Source organism: Chaetomium tenue, assembly GCF_020726465.1.
Source record: "Chaetomium tenue strain MPI-SDFR-AT-0079 chromosome Unknown F5144scaffold_2, whole genome shotgun sequence".
Taxonomy (NCBI): domain Eukaryota; kingdom Fungi; phylum Ascomycota; class Sordariomycetes; order Sordariales; family Chaetomiaceae; genus Chaetomium; species Chaetomium tenue.
In genome coordinates, this window is record NW_027117330.1 from 636,266 (window position 1) to 649,366 (window position 13,101).

At 55.0% G+C, this 13,101-nt stretch overlaps 6 protein-coding genes and 1 non-coding gene across 7 annotated transcripts; 4 read left to right on the forward strand and 3 right to left on the reverse strand.

Annotated features, from left to right (window-relative positions):
• Positions 1-131: 131 nt before the first annotated feature.
• Positions 132-1,086, forward strand: F5144DRAFT_483533 (uncharacterized protein; the record flags this gene model as incomplete). Its single annotated transcript, XM_066785397.1, has 2 exons — positions 132-171; positions 362-1,086. Coding segments are annotated over 2 exons (765 nt in total), but the record flags the coding sequence as incomplete, so codon positions are not given.
• Positions 143-247, forward strand: F5144DRAFT_t31. Its single transcript has one exon. It is a non-coding gene; the product is annotated as a tRNA-Met (tRNA).
• An 885-nt stretch (positions 1,087-1,971) lies between the features above and the next one.
• F5144DRAFT_589822 (uncharacterized protein) lies at positions 1,972-3,122 on the forward strand (the record flags this gene model as incomplete). The annotated part of the gene is made up of 4 exons (XM_066790092.1): positions 1,972-2,387; positions 2,468-2,785; positions 2,866-3,049; positions 3,087-3,122. The coding sequence occupies 4 exons, from the start codon at positions 1,972-1,974 to the stop codon at positions 3,120-3,122; spliced, it is 954 nt and encodes a 317-aa protein (XP_066645880.1).
• Positions 3,123-3,905: 783 nt separating this feature from the next.
• Positions 3,906-4,995, reverse strand: F5144DRAFT_525766 (uncharacterized protein). Its single transcript, XM_066786814.1, has one exon. The coding sequence runs from the start codon at positions 4,709-4,711 to the stop codon at positions 3,989-3,991; it is 723 nt and encodes a 240-aa protein (XP_066645881.1). The 5' UTR covers positions 4,712-4,995; the 3' UTR covers positions 3,906-3,988.
• A 261-nt stretch (positions 4,996-5,256) lies between these two features.
• Positions 5,257-7,836, reverse strand: F5144DRAFT_90636 (uncharacterized protein). Its single transcript, XM_066793547.1, has 5 exons — positions 7,554-7,836; positions 7,348-7,484; positions 7,138-7,284; positions 6,642-7,072; positions 5,257-6,548 (listed from the first exon to the last, which is right to left on the reverse strand). The coding sequence occupies exons 1-5, from the start codon at positions 7,688-7,690 to the stop codon at positions 5,337-5,339; spliced, it is 2,064 nt and encodes a 687-aa protein (XP_066645882.1). The 5' UTR covers positions 7,691-7,836; the 3' UTR covers positions 5,257-5,336.
• Positions 7,837-9,159: 1,323 nt separating this feature from the next.
• F5144DRAFT_483956 (uncharacterized protein) lies at positions 9,160-11,052 on the forward strand (the record flags this gene model as incomplete). The annotated part of the gene is made up of 2 exons (XM_066785413.1): positions 9,160-10,656; positions 10,708-11,052. 2 exons carry the CDS (start codon positions 9,160-9,162, stop codon positions 11,050-11,052), a joined length of 1,842 nt encoding a protein of 613 aa, XP_066645883.1.
• Positions 11,053-11,397: 345 nt separating this feature from the next.
• Positions 11,398-12,674, reverse strand: F5144DRAFT_639934 (ankyrin repeat-containing domain protein; the record flags this gene model as incomplete). The annotated part of the gene is made up of 1 exon (XM_066792731.1): positions 11,398-12,674. A coding segment is annotated over one exon (918 nt), but the record flags the coding sequence as incomplete, so codon positions are not given.
• Between the last annotated feature and the right edge of the window lie 427 nt (positions 12,675-13,101).

A 13,101-nucleotide genomic window follows, 5' to 3' on the forward strand; every position in this document is an offset into this window, starting at 1 on the left:
GCTTGAGCGCGTTTGGGTCTTGGGCTTGGGGGAAGGAGGTCAATTTGAAGCCCCAAAAATTACGCGCGACTTTTTGTCAGCCCCACTAAGTTTCGAGCATTCATAAACCACCCTTCGGCGACTGACTTCCAGCAAATCGCAAGGGAGCTTGGCTCAGTTGGAAGAGCGCAGGTCTCATACGCTTGTATGATTCGGTGTGAAAATCGAAACTATCCTGAGGTCGTGAGTTCGAGCCTCACAGTTCCCAGTTCCTTTTGCTCATTTTTCTTTTTGCTCTTTTGGCTCAGGGTGCCAATTTTCTTTTCCCGCAGTCATCCAGCGCACGCGATTAAAATGGCGACCTTTCCAACCGTTGATAAAGCAATTGCCTCACCGGCGTTTCGGTTTGTTGGAGATGATGAACCGAGGCGCGCATCAAGGATGCTTCTGCAAGTCCTCGCCGACGACGACCACGACGAAAGCCACGATTATCGTTATTCCTGGGGCTATACCATCTTTCGTACCATCTACACGCCAGGCTCCGACGAGGCCTTTGCGCGAGCGATAGAGCGGCTCGCCGTCTACGCCAAAACCTACGTCAACGACGACATTGCCCTTAAGCGCCGCCCAAACCAACAACCCCGAGATCCTCTGCCAAATCAGGAGCTTTGGAGTCGCTATTACAATGAAGTCATCGAAGACGAACATACACTGGCCAACGCTACCGTGGAAGACGTAGGCAGACGCTTCGACACCTGGATCAGCGAGCACCTGAACCTGGACGCCCTCCCACGACGCAGGACATCCAACGCGCGATTTTATTACTGCCTGATGCTCGATCAGGAGAGTGTCGACAACATCCTAACTTCGCCAGAGGAGCCCTTCCGCTTTCTACCGTCCGATATCCAACACCAGCCTGGCTGGGTCAAAGTCGTCACTGCTGAGCAACAGCCGGAAGGCGGCAGGGTGTGGTTGCGGGTTGGGATTCGTACTATGTTGTGGGCATTGTGGTTTGGGTCGCAAGACCCTGACTTCATTCTCGAGGAGCAACCAGGGGTCGATGGGGATGATGGGGTTATGACGGTCATGGACACATATAGTGAATGACTACTAACTTGGGCGACTACTCGATATACATCAATCGACGAGCGTTCCTACGGTTATCTACAATTGAAACAAATCCCTCATCTCTTTGCTATCATTCCTTTCAGATTACATCCTCAATATTTAGACAAGCATTACCGTCAGTCTTCCCCCAGTCCTTCCACGCTGAGCCCAACCCAACTCGCCTACGCCCTCAACTGTCTTCCCACTAACAATCCAGTCGCAAACACCGGCACATCCGCCGTAAAACCCCTTTCCCAACCAACTCTGCAACTTCCCCGTAACTCCACCGTAATCAACTCATCCACACCATAGGTACAGCGGCCGGTGTGCGTCCATCGTTCCCGAGTTATTATTGACCTTGTGCCGTAGCCCTCGTGAATGGTTGCTTTGAGACCGGCCGATTCAAGCGGCAACGGGCTGGGATTTTCGTTAATACATGACACAAGCCTTCGGTGCAAGCCGCATGGCTTTGTCCCAAAACTGATACAGGTCCATGAGAAACGATCATAACCTGCCAACAGCCCTCGAAAGCAGCTGGATTAATGGGAGAAGGTGGAGTTAGTGAAATAAGGTAACCATGTAACCTTGACACTCGCTCGCGGAGCTGAGATTTTATGTCAGCACTAAGGCACGGTGTTACACAATCTGACAGTCATCTAATTTCGTGACGTGCCATTGGACCCATCAATCGCGCTCTCCCCCGTTTGAGCAGTGAGCCCAAGGCTTCCAGCTCACGGCGCGTCTCAACCCTACATACAACGGCCAAGTCGTGGATTGGCAAACCCAAGCTGCCCAGCTCCCCCGCTGGCTCCTAGGTCGTTGACACAACCTAAGACTCCAGGCTTTCCTTCCCGTCTCCCGTCGACAAAAACAAGACGCCCAGAAATGGGGCTGACTGAAGCTCTGTTTGAGGCTCCGCTGCAGCGGCTCGCGGGCCGCTTTGTGCCGGTACCGTTGCCCCCGGCCGGCACCTTTGACGGGCAGACAGTCCTTATCGTCGGAGCCACCTCCGGCCTCGGGCGAGCCGCCACCGTTCACTTTGCGACCCTTGGCGCCAACGTCATCATCACATCTCGCGTTGCGTCTCGTGCTGATGCCGCGAAACGGCACATCGAAGAGGCCGCGGGGCCTTCTCGTAAAGGGACCATCTCGTGCCTAGAGCTAGACTTGGAACGCTACGACTCGTGCACCAGTTTCATGGCCAAGCTCAAGAGCACCCTCCCCGGCCCTGCCACCCTAGACGTCGCCATTGTAAACGGCGGCATCGTCAATTCTCATTGGGAAAAGAGTGCACACGGGTGGTAGGTCACCTCTTTCCGCACTCGACTATTCGCCATCCCCCTTACGCCTGCAGCGGGAGTCTAACACGCAATTGATACAGGGAGAAAACAATTCAGATCAACACCATCGGCACGGCACTGATGGGCCTGCTCCTGCTGGGGTGGATGCGCGGAGCCCGGGACCAACGGGCGTCGCCGGCCCATCTCGTCTTCGTCAGCTCGCGCGAGTGTTTCGATCCCGACGTCGACCAACTAACCAAGTGGTCGCAACAAGAGGGCGGCATTCTGCGACAGGTGTCCAGCAAGGATAACTGGCCGAGCCATTGGTGGGATGCGGAACCCAACTACGCCATCAGCAAGATGCTGCTCGTGTTTGCCATCGAAGAGATTAGTAGACTGGCCAGGGGGGCGGATGGGGAGTAAGTCCTGTCCATTCAATCCCCCATGCTCTGCAGGCCATTCCCCGAGTCTGGCACTAACGTTCCATCCCCCCAACCAGCCCTCTCGTCATCGTCAACCACCTGTGCCCCGGCATGGTCAAAACCGATATCGGCCAGCACATTGCCTCGAGATCGTGGTTTCATGCGTTGTGCACTTGGATAGTCTTGTTCATAACCGCCAAATCAGCCGACTCGGGGGCCAGGATCTTCGCTATAGCCGCCCAGAAGCCAAAGGAGACTCATGTGCGTGATGGCTTCCCTCTGCAGTGGAATAACATAGGTACTGACCATGTGCTACGGCAGGGGGAGTATTTGACTTTTTACCTGACGCCCGAACAGTGCCGCCGGTAAGTCATGGCCCTAACGGCGAGCCTGACGACCTCGTTGATCCAAGGGAACCTCACAGAGCGGATTGCTAACAACGCATGCTCGGCAATAGTAAATCGGCCAAGTTCTTGGGCGGTGAGAAGGCGAGGGTGCTGCAGAAATTGACGTGGAAGGAGATCAGGGATGAGTTGAAGGCCAACGTGCCCGAAGTGCAGACTGGTTTGGACGAACTGTGACGGATTCCTTTACCCACCATGTCTAATATCAAAAACACTATTATCTATGTGGAGGGAGGTTAATAACGCCCGTAGTCGAGTTAATGAAAGCCAGTGGAATGCCGGCAGTTTGTACCGAAGACAAGAATCACGAAGCTAGTTAGATAAATGTACAGATAGATGCATCCAAACTACTCCCTGCAGCCTTCTCCGCAATGTCAGCGCTCAATGTCTGGTACCTCGTACGTAATTACCGGCATGGCCCCCTCTTCTCCCACGAGTAGATCAACAAGCCAAACAAATATCTAGTTTTCCCACGTTGTACACACACCGCTGATGTCCCCCATTTGCTTTACAAGACCGACGACGTCAGCGCAGCCATACAGGCGCTATACATCATGTTTGTGGCTTCTTTGGACCCCAACAAACACGTGGACACTACGCCCGGCGGGTACTTGACGCCGCCCTGGCCGAAATGGCAGGAGAAGAGGCAGTTGTTGGAGCTTGGGGCCCGATCTATGCGGCTGATTACTGATGATTTCACGGCGGCTGGCTTTGGGTACATCCATGCTCATATTGAGAGTCTGCATCTGTAAAATGTAGCAGCTAGTGCTAGTTGGTGGTTGATATTTGATAGCTATCAGTCTAGATCGTCGATGGAGTCCAGCCCGTTGAGTTCACCTCTTCCCGTGTCACCGAGTCGAAGAGGGGGTTCCTCCAACCCCGGCCCATAAAGCGCCGCACCGCCGTCCTCGTCATCGTCAGAGTCTTCCGACCCTGAGTCATCCCCTTGTTGCCCCTGATACGTATGGGTAGGAGCGATTGCAGGTCCCTTTCCAGCACATGGGCCCAATGGTGAACTGGGGTTCGAGGTGGGTAACGCAGTGCCGTTTTGAGATGCCGCAGATATGTGCTCATGGTTTCCATCTCGTTGCTGCGCCTGTTCCTCCTCCAGTTGCTTCATGCCGACGGCGAAGACGGCACGCATGGCTTGGCCCACGAAGGCGAGTTGGTCTTGGTGCGCAAGAAGGGCGAAAGGGTGCACTTGCGGCTGCTCTCGTTTAGGAGCAGCCGGGTGCGGTGCGGGAAGTGGCGGTCGAGGCAGTGATTGAGGCGGTGGTTGAGGCAGCGATGACTTTGCTGTCTTGCCTGACGCCTTTGATTTCCCGGGTTTCAAGGGATGAGACCTGTAAAGGTGTCTCATGAGCTGGTTGCGCGACTTGAATGCCTCCCCGCAAGTCCGGCATTTCGTCCGCCATTGCGGGTCATTGGAGTTCCCAGCTGGTGGGCGGTGGTTAGTCGACTGACTCGACTCGGGCTCGGGCTGGAATTTTGGCCGAAATTCAGGCGATGTAGGATCCATTGGAATGATGGTTGTGTGTTGTGGTCGGCGACTGGCCTAGCAAAAGGGTCGTCGATTTATGCCCTCGCGCGCTCAGGTCTGAAGAGCCGCTGGCCTTATAGGCGGTTTTTTTCGCCAACAAGGCTCCAGGTAACCGTGCCCGAAATGATGATTGAATCTTGACGTGTTTGATGTTCGGCAAAAACAATGTGTGGAAAGTGGGATTGGGTCAACATTCTGGAGCCAATGAATTCATTTCATTGGCTGCCTTTCAGCGGGGTCCGGCAGCCCGCGTGCCCCGGAGCTGACCGGGACCCACCCGGAGGCCCACCGAACTCCGACCGCGCGGGTGGGGGAAAACATGAGCTCCACTGCTCCGGGGACTGATGTGCAAGTGGAACAGGTCTATTAAGAATGCTACGATATCTAGAGCCTCATGTACTCCAAAAACGGCCAGACAAACCCATGTTACATAAACCCTCCTAGCCCTCCAAGAACGCCCGTACACCGTACCGAGTCTCGCTTCGCCAAAATCCCATCCCCAGCCATTTCTCTCTTCTCTAAGCATGAATCATTTAAAATCGTAGTATCGTCGCTAACACAAACAATCCATGTGTTCTATAGGAGTTTCCCTCAAGAATTGCAGTCACTTTGCTTCTTCGCTCGTTGGCGGAGGAGCCTGAACATGGACCTCTCCTGTGTATTCATGTTGGCCGTCCGCGGGGAGTGCCTCTTGTTGCTCTTGCACTCCACGTTGTGCTCCATGTTGTGCCATTCCCCCAGGTGCATCGCGCTTTCCTTCTGTTGGAACGCTGAGTCCCCCAGAGTTCGTTGGTATTTCGGTTTGCTCGGAGTGTTGTTCAGTGGAACCCGACATCGTACCCGCCGGTTCAGGCCAATCACCGGGTTCGTCGTCTGATGAGAGAACAATCGCGGGCGAGTTGGGTCCTTCATGAAGTGTGACCACGGTGCCCTGTGACCTCGGCTTTTCTCCTTCTGCCGAGGGCCGCGATGGGAATATGGGTTCGGAGGTGCTTTCCGGGCTGTGCGTGGTTGGCAAGCCGAGTATCGATGTGCCGGGCCCGGTTGTCGGTGGCCTCGGCGGTGGATTTGGGGATGGCGCGCGGGGGCCAATCGAATTGGTTCTCGAGATGCTGCCGTTGAAGCTGTTCGCTCTGGAACGCCGCCCTCGAGGTGTCAGCCCGTCTTCGATGTCCGTGTTGGGCTCTCCCCATTGTTGCTTAATCTGATTTAGTCTGCTGTTTCGATTCAGTTCCCCTGGAATTTCAGGAAATCCGGTCACTTTGCCTTGCCGGAAGGCATTATCATCGAATCGACCCGACGAGGTGGTCCCGAAGGAGGTAGCAAGTTTCACCAACGCCTTTGTCACCCCACTCGCTGCCGCAGTGGATGTGTTGGAGTCGATGGGATAGATTCCCAGCCCACGGAGCGCTTCCTCGGTGTCCGGGCATGTTTCAGTCCGAGTTGGAGACAACATGTAAGCTGGTGCTGTGTCGTGCCTGAAGACTCGTACGTCGTCGTCTGCCATCACAGCCGCGGGAGGCCGCGAGGTTTCAGCCATTTCTGAGGTATCGCTGATGGAGCGAGGGCGAATGCTGCCATGTTCGTGGCACGTGCAATGGCAGTGGCTCAAGTCGTCATGCATCGAACCCTCCTCTTCCACCCTCTCCAGATACTTCACCAATAGCATGTACAGAGACCCACAGGCGGCAAACGCCGAAGCACATATGTTGCTCCATTGTCCAATGTTTGTTGGTGGTTCTGACTGGAAATGTAATGGTTTGCTCCAAAAATTGAGCTCGCCGAAAATGATGAGCGCCAGTACCGCGCCCCCGAACTGTAACACAGCAATTGTCAGCTTGCCATTAATGATGCGTTTGTGCTTTTTGTGTTTCGAAGAGTAGTGATGTAACAACAAGCTGCCACTTACAACAGGGACCTCAACCACGCTAAGAAGCCGTCTAATCAGGTTATTCACACTCTTCATCCCCTGGATCGTAGCACCGTTGGTTCCTTCAATAACCTCATCCGCGTTGGGGGCCCCGAACCGCTTTACCGAGTTGGTTTTCACGATCTTATTCCATATTGACACCGTCGATAGAATGCCCGGGATGCAGGAGGCTGCAGCCACAAGGGTGGCGGCACCGAATTTCAGGACGAACGGTACTGGGACGACGTAGATGTTGTCGGCAGAGCCGTCTCTCATGGGCGAAAATGGGCCGTCTTTGACAGTGCAGGTTAAACCACAGGTTGTATTGTCGTAGGGGAAGTCGAACCCCGGATAGAGCGGCCGTCCAAAGCCGTCATCGAGACATGGCTTCGACTGCGAGCGAAAGAATTCCACGGTCAACGCCAACAGTCCTAAGGAGGTTAGGGGGTTAGCATCAGGCGCCGTGTGGACTGTGGCCGTGTAGAGGGATACCCACCAGCGAGGACGAGGATGGTCCATAGGAACAGGACGTTCCGTCCCTTGGAGTTGAAGTAAGTGTTTGACAACCTAACACAAGCTGGCGCGGTCAGGATTCCGATAGAGCATAGTTGTAGCGCGCCGTAGATGTCCAGGTCAATCGCGTCTAGACTCGCGTTAGTAGCATGACCAGGGACAACGGCGCTGCGAGTGTGCATTGGCAACATACCGTCAACGTGTAACGCCGCAAGCACGATAGCATGTATGGCAGCAATGGCGGGAAGGATCAAAGCGGCTGCCAAACAAGCGTTTCGAAGCCATTCCGACTTCCGGGCGAGGACACACGCCGCGACTAAGACGTAATATCTGTGATGATGGGTCAGCCCCTGAGCCACGACTCGCCCACATTGCGAACTCCATCCCAGAGAAACCAACAATAGTCTGGAACCCACACCGTATTGCCCGCTCAATGGCCAGCTGCACACAACCTGAACAGGCTCAAGGGTCGTAGAATTGGCAATGGTCCTGCCGGCGAGGTCGAAGAAGAGGTTGGGAGGAGCAAGAGCCGGCATTCGGGTTAGGGTTAAAGCGGGCTGCCCCTACTTATTGGGGAGTGGAAACAGGAGAACACGGCTTTGCATTGGAAGAAGATACGGAACAAACTCAGTTGCTTGGGCAGAGAGAAAGGAACGAGGAAAGATATGGCTTCTTCTGTCTCAACCACCGCATCTGGATTACGAATCCACCAGGGCAACGATGGGCGCGCATTCGGTCGGTCAAACAAAGTAAGATAAAATGCGGGGAATGTGGGAAAAAGCCAAGCATCGACAGAAAACAGGGCGAAGGTATTTGATAGGGACGAGGTCAGGCACCCCCGGAAATACCTCTCAGCGGCGGGGCCCCGAAACGGCTTGGGGACACGTGCCATTTGCCCAGGGCATGGGAATCCAGCGAGCCAGCGAGCGTGACCGAGCGTCTGACAGGTTGAGATTCCGAGGTGTAACAAATGGGGATGGCGGTGTTGCCCGAGATCGACAACTCGCGCCCCGGTGGCTGGAGGAATGCTTGCTCGATGAGGCTCTTCTCGAGCCCTGGTGACGGACGGCTTGGTGCCAAGCTCGACAATCGGGTAAGTCGGTGAGCCCAAAGAGCCAAGTCGAGGAAAAGCATCGGCACAGCCACAATCAATGCTGACAACCATTGCATCCCCGCATTCCTTCCCGAACAGAACCGAAGTGCGTCTGCGCATCCTGCAAGAAATCCTTGGCCATCGGAACCGATGCAAGCTTTTTGGGGCTGTGCGAAGCTTTGTCGTGTTTGAGAGGTCGGTGTCCAAATGGCGTTGGCGGAAGTTGTCCGAGACGAAGCTGGGCAGTCGCGGCAGGCTTGGCCCCAAAATCAACTTAGCCGGACCGCCTCCAGGTTTTGCACGTGGAACCCTGCTCTGCCCTGTGGCCCCACTACCAAGACCCACTGGGCTTTCTCGGCAAGCCCGCCGAGCCCACGGTTTTCTTAGGTTTGCCCCGCAGGCAGGGACCTCACCGTTCGCTTTTACGATCGTGATCTTGCTATGAAACACCGACTGTTCGCGCGACATTCTAGATTCAATGTGCCGTCGCGCTGCACTCGGAACGGCGTAAGAGAGTCGACGCTATGGAGGGGGGCTCACGAGAGAACGTTGAGCCTCTAAATGATGACCTACCAATTAAGGAGTGGAGGTCTATTGTCACGCTGGTGGTGTTTGTGCTTGCGAGTAAGTTGTCCCCCAGGGCCATGGGCCCATCACCTAAACCGGCACAGTACACCCGCCGTTTTAATCCCACGGCTCACACTGAGCCTCGCAGACATCGTCGTCCTCTTCCCGTTCCACATCCCGATTTATATACCCCGAAAGGTTTACGACCTTTTTCTCAATACCTTGAGCGCCTTGCGGATCATCCCTCCCCGCGATGCTGTCGACGCAGACAACCAATCCCGATATGAAGATGGCACATCCCTCGCCACCTTCCAGCGTTCGGCCTTCGTCCGCCTGGACTTTCCCATGAACATCGTCACGGCACCCCTCATTGGCGACCTTTTTCTGCTCGCCATCCTCGCCATTGGCGCCCAGGAGGTGAAAGAAGGAACACTGGGTGCCAACCACATCTCACCACTCGACATTATGCTCTTCTTTATTTCACTAGCATACATCGCCATATCTATCGATGCCTCCGGGATCATTCGCTACCTGGCGTTCAAAGTGTTGCAATGGGGGGGCGAGGCTGGCCACCGCCTGTTCTTCTACCTCTTCGCCTTCTGGTTCGCTCTCACCACCTTCGTGGGGAACGACCCCGTCATCCTTTCGGGAACTGCCTTCCTGGCGTACATGACGCGTGTCTCGAGCAACATTGTCCACCCGCGCGCTTGGATCTACAGTCAATTCGCCGTAGCCAACATAGCTTCCGCCATCTTGGTCTCGTCCAACCCGACCAACCTCGTCCTCGCGGGCGCTTTCCAGATTCGATTTATCGACTATACGGCACACATGATCGTCCCCGTCATCATCACTGGGATTGTCTTGTTCCCCTTTCTGCTCTACATCGTCTTCAACAACGAGTCACTCATTCCGCGTTCCATCAAAATGCACGAGCTGCCCGAAGAAGCAAGGGGTCGCAAACCAGTCAACCCAAACATCCCACACGCTAGAGGAACTGCAGAGCAGCAGGAGGACACTGCGGGCGAGCAAGGGAAGCTGCTGTCCCTTGAGGAGATCGTCAACCCATTTTTGGACCGCAAAGGCGCTATCTTCGGCGCCGTCATCATGGCGGCAACGCTGATCGCCGTCTTGGCATTCAACGCCGCCGCGCAGAGCACGGGAGAAACCCATGTTTTCTACATCACCCTGCCGGCCGCCGTCATCATGTTCATTTGGGACGTGTCGTCTGGGTGGATCAACCGCCACGAAACCCGCGAGATCGCTCGCAAGGGCCGCGAGGAACTTGAGCGGCTCCGGCTGGAACGAGAACTGCAACAAGAACAGGAAATGATGACGCTTGCAGCACAAGGGTTACCGCCTGCCTCTTCGAACGAGTCCGTTGTCGCACCGGCAGGCCTACCCGACGCCGGGCTGAAATGCCGGAAGAGCGAGCTTGGCAATACCAGTGCCGAAGACGAAGTCACCACCACGGCTGGTAACACGCCTGAGAAGTCACCCACGCAAGAAATCGGTGTGGCGGAGAGCTGTCGGGAGAAGAATGCTGGGATCAAGTCACCCCGGGGATCGCACCGTGTACAGCCGCCGCAGCGGGCGAGCCTGGTCTCCCTGGCGAAGGACGCCTTCACCTGGTCACAAGAAACGTTCCCAACAGCAACAGCCGTGATGGCTCATCTCCCTTTTGCCCTAGTACCTTTCGCCTTCTCCATGTTCGTTCTTGTCCAAGCACTAGTTACCAAGGGCTGGGTGCCAATCTTCGCCAAAGGCTGGGATGCCTGGGTGTCGAAGACTGGCACAGTCGGGGCCGTTGGAGGAATGGGCTTCCTTTCAGTCATCCTGTGCAATGTAAGCTTACTTCCACCCTCCTCGCTGCACACGTGGCTAATCTGCATCCAGTTCTCCGGCACCAACATCGGGACCACTATCCTCCTCTCTCGCATGATCCAAGCGTGGCATGAAATCCACCGTTCCGACCACACCGACCTCTCGGACCGCACCTATTGGGCAACCATCTACACCATGGCCCTCGGCGTCAATTTCGGCGCCTTTAGCACCGCCATCAGCGCCTCGCTGGCCGGTCTTCTCTGGCGGGATATCCTCGGCAAAAAGCACATCCACATCAAGCGGCTCGACTTCGCTACGGTCAACCTGCCCATCATCGCCATCGCCATGACGGTCGGCTGCGCCGTGCTGATCGGGGAGATGTACATCATCAAGGATGACACGCCAATACCCTTATGATTTTGGGATTTGCATAGATTTCAGTGTTTGGCATGGATGGGCATTTAGACTTGGCTTTTTTGGTTTGCATGAAGTTATGAGCTGTTGAAGCGGTTGGCTTGAAAATAGGTTTTACGTTCGTGATGGTCTTTGGGCATGGCTTGTAGCGCCATTATCACATTACGTTTGCAGTTTCTACATGACCTGAAAGCGGTATCCCGAGGTGAAAGTATTATTGCATAACCATACGCTGAACACGTTCTGAATACTTCACTTCGAGGACCTTGTCTTCCACTATTACGAGCAGGATGCTTTCCATTGAGTTGAGCTTGAACCCGCCACGCACCGCTTCGGAGACTCCACATCCCCTCTCATAATCGTATGCTTCTGGCAAGAAAATGGCCACCGGCTCGTATGCCCAGCTTTAGTGCATCCATATTAGTTGGACTCGTCCTAACTAGGGCGGCTCCCGGTCAATGGCCGGGGGTTGCCTCACCATATTTGATGGCCTTGGGCGCCTGATGTTCGTCACGGGTCCTCGTCGAAACAAGTTCTGCCGCCCGATTCTCAGCCTTGCGGCATGTAGATGGGCGTGCATCTTTGAGATTGGCCGCGGGACAACTCAGGATGATAACCTCGCATCTTAACCGTCGTTTGTGCCGGCATACCTGGACTGCTTGTTGAAATGGAGACGGAACCTCGATGAACAGACTCAATATCCCATGCTATGTTTCGACGTGGGCGCCACGGTCTAGCAGCAGTTTAACCAATGTGTCGTACCCCTTCTCCGTAGCCAATGATAGCGGTGTCATGCCGTTACCATCCTTTGCATTGATATCGGCACCGCGGTCAAGAAGCAGCTTCACCACCCCCCAATACCCCTTCTGAGCAGCGAGTGATAGCGGTGCCATGTCGTTGTCACTCTTTGCATTGATGTCGGCGCCACGGTCAAGAAGCAGCTCTACCCCCTCTTCATGCCCCTTATCAATGGCTAGTGATAGCGGTGTGATACCGTTGCCACCCTTTGCATTTGGGTCGGCGCCGTGGTCAAGCAACAGTCGCACCACCTCCTGATTCCAATTTCCAGCGGCTTTGAGCAGCGGTGTCTCGCCGTATATATCCTTTGCATCGACCTCGGCGCCTTTCTCGAGTAGTAGCCCGACGACCTCGGTGTACCCCTTCATAGAGGTCCAGCTCAATGCCGTAGCACCATCACTATCCTTTGCGTTGAAGTCGGCACCGCACCTGAGTAGCAAACGAACCATGGTAATCGCTCGACCCTTCATCGCCTTTCGACCCTTTATCGCCTTGAGTAGAGGGGTCGTTCCGTCGTCGTCTTTTGTGTTTGGTGGTACTCCATGTTGAAGGAGAAGTTCCACCCCCCAAAGGTAACCAGTGTCCACCATACGGTGCAGCGGCCACCGGATGTCGTGTGAGAGCTTGAGGATTCTTTCCTGTGCATTCGCAGCCTCCAACTTTTCGCCCGCCAACTCAGCGAGTATGAGGCGAACAACGGATCCCATGAACAGTAGCAGCGGTGTTGTCATTGTACTCGAATCTAGCCACACGTCGAAAATCTCAATGGCCCACGTTCGCTTCAGTAAAAGCGAAAATCTGCCCTTGAGATCTTCCTTGGTCGCCGCATCCAACTTTGCCCCTTCCTCTCCTGGGGGTGGTGACGGGGCTAATCTCATGACCACTTGGAAAACGGAGAGGATCGCGTGAGTCATGTCATTTACGTACTTCAACATATCTTCGGCCCGGCCTGAAAATATTATTATTATTCCTACACCGCTATGCCCTTGGGCTCGCCGGTCCAACTATCTAGCTAGTTGTACAGGAAAACCGTCCTGGTTTCCCAGTCGGACTAAAAACCTGTACCGATGTTACCTTGGCCCGTCTCTTCAGAATCCGTCGTACTACGGTTGAAGGGAGCCTACCCAGCTCCCTGCATTCCGACATCCTGACCGTCCGCCTCCAAGGTATCCACGGCCTCTGGAGTCGTAACCCCTAGGCCCCCAACACCGTCTCCTCGGTCTCCGGTCAGATCCGTATCAACCTTCCTCGCAA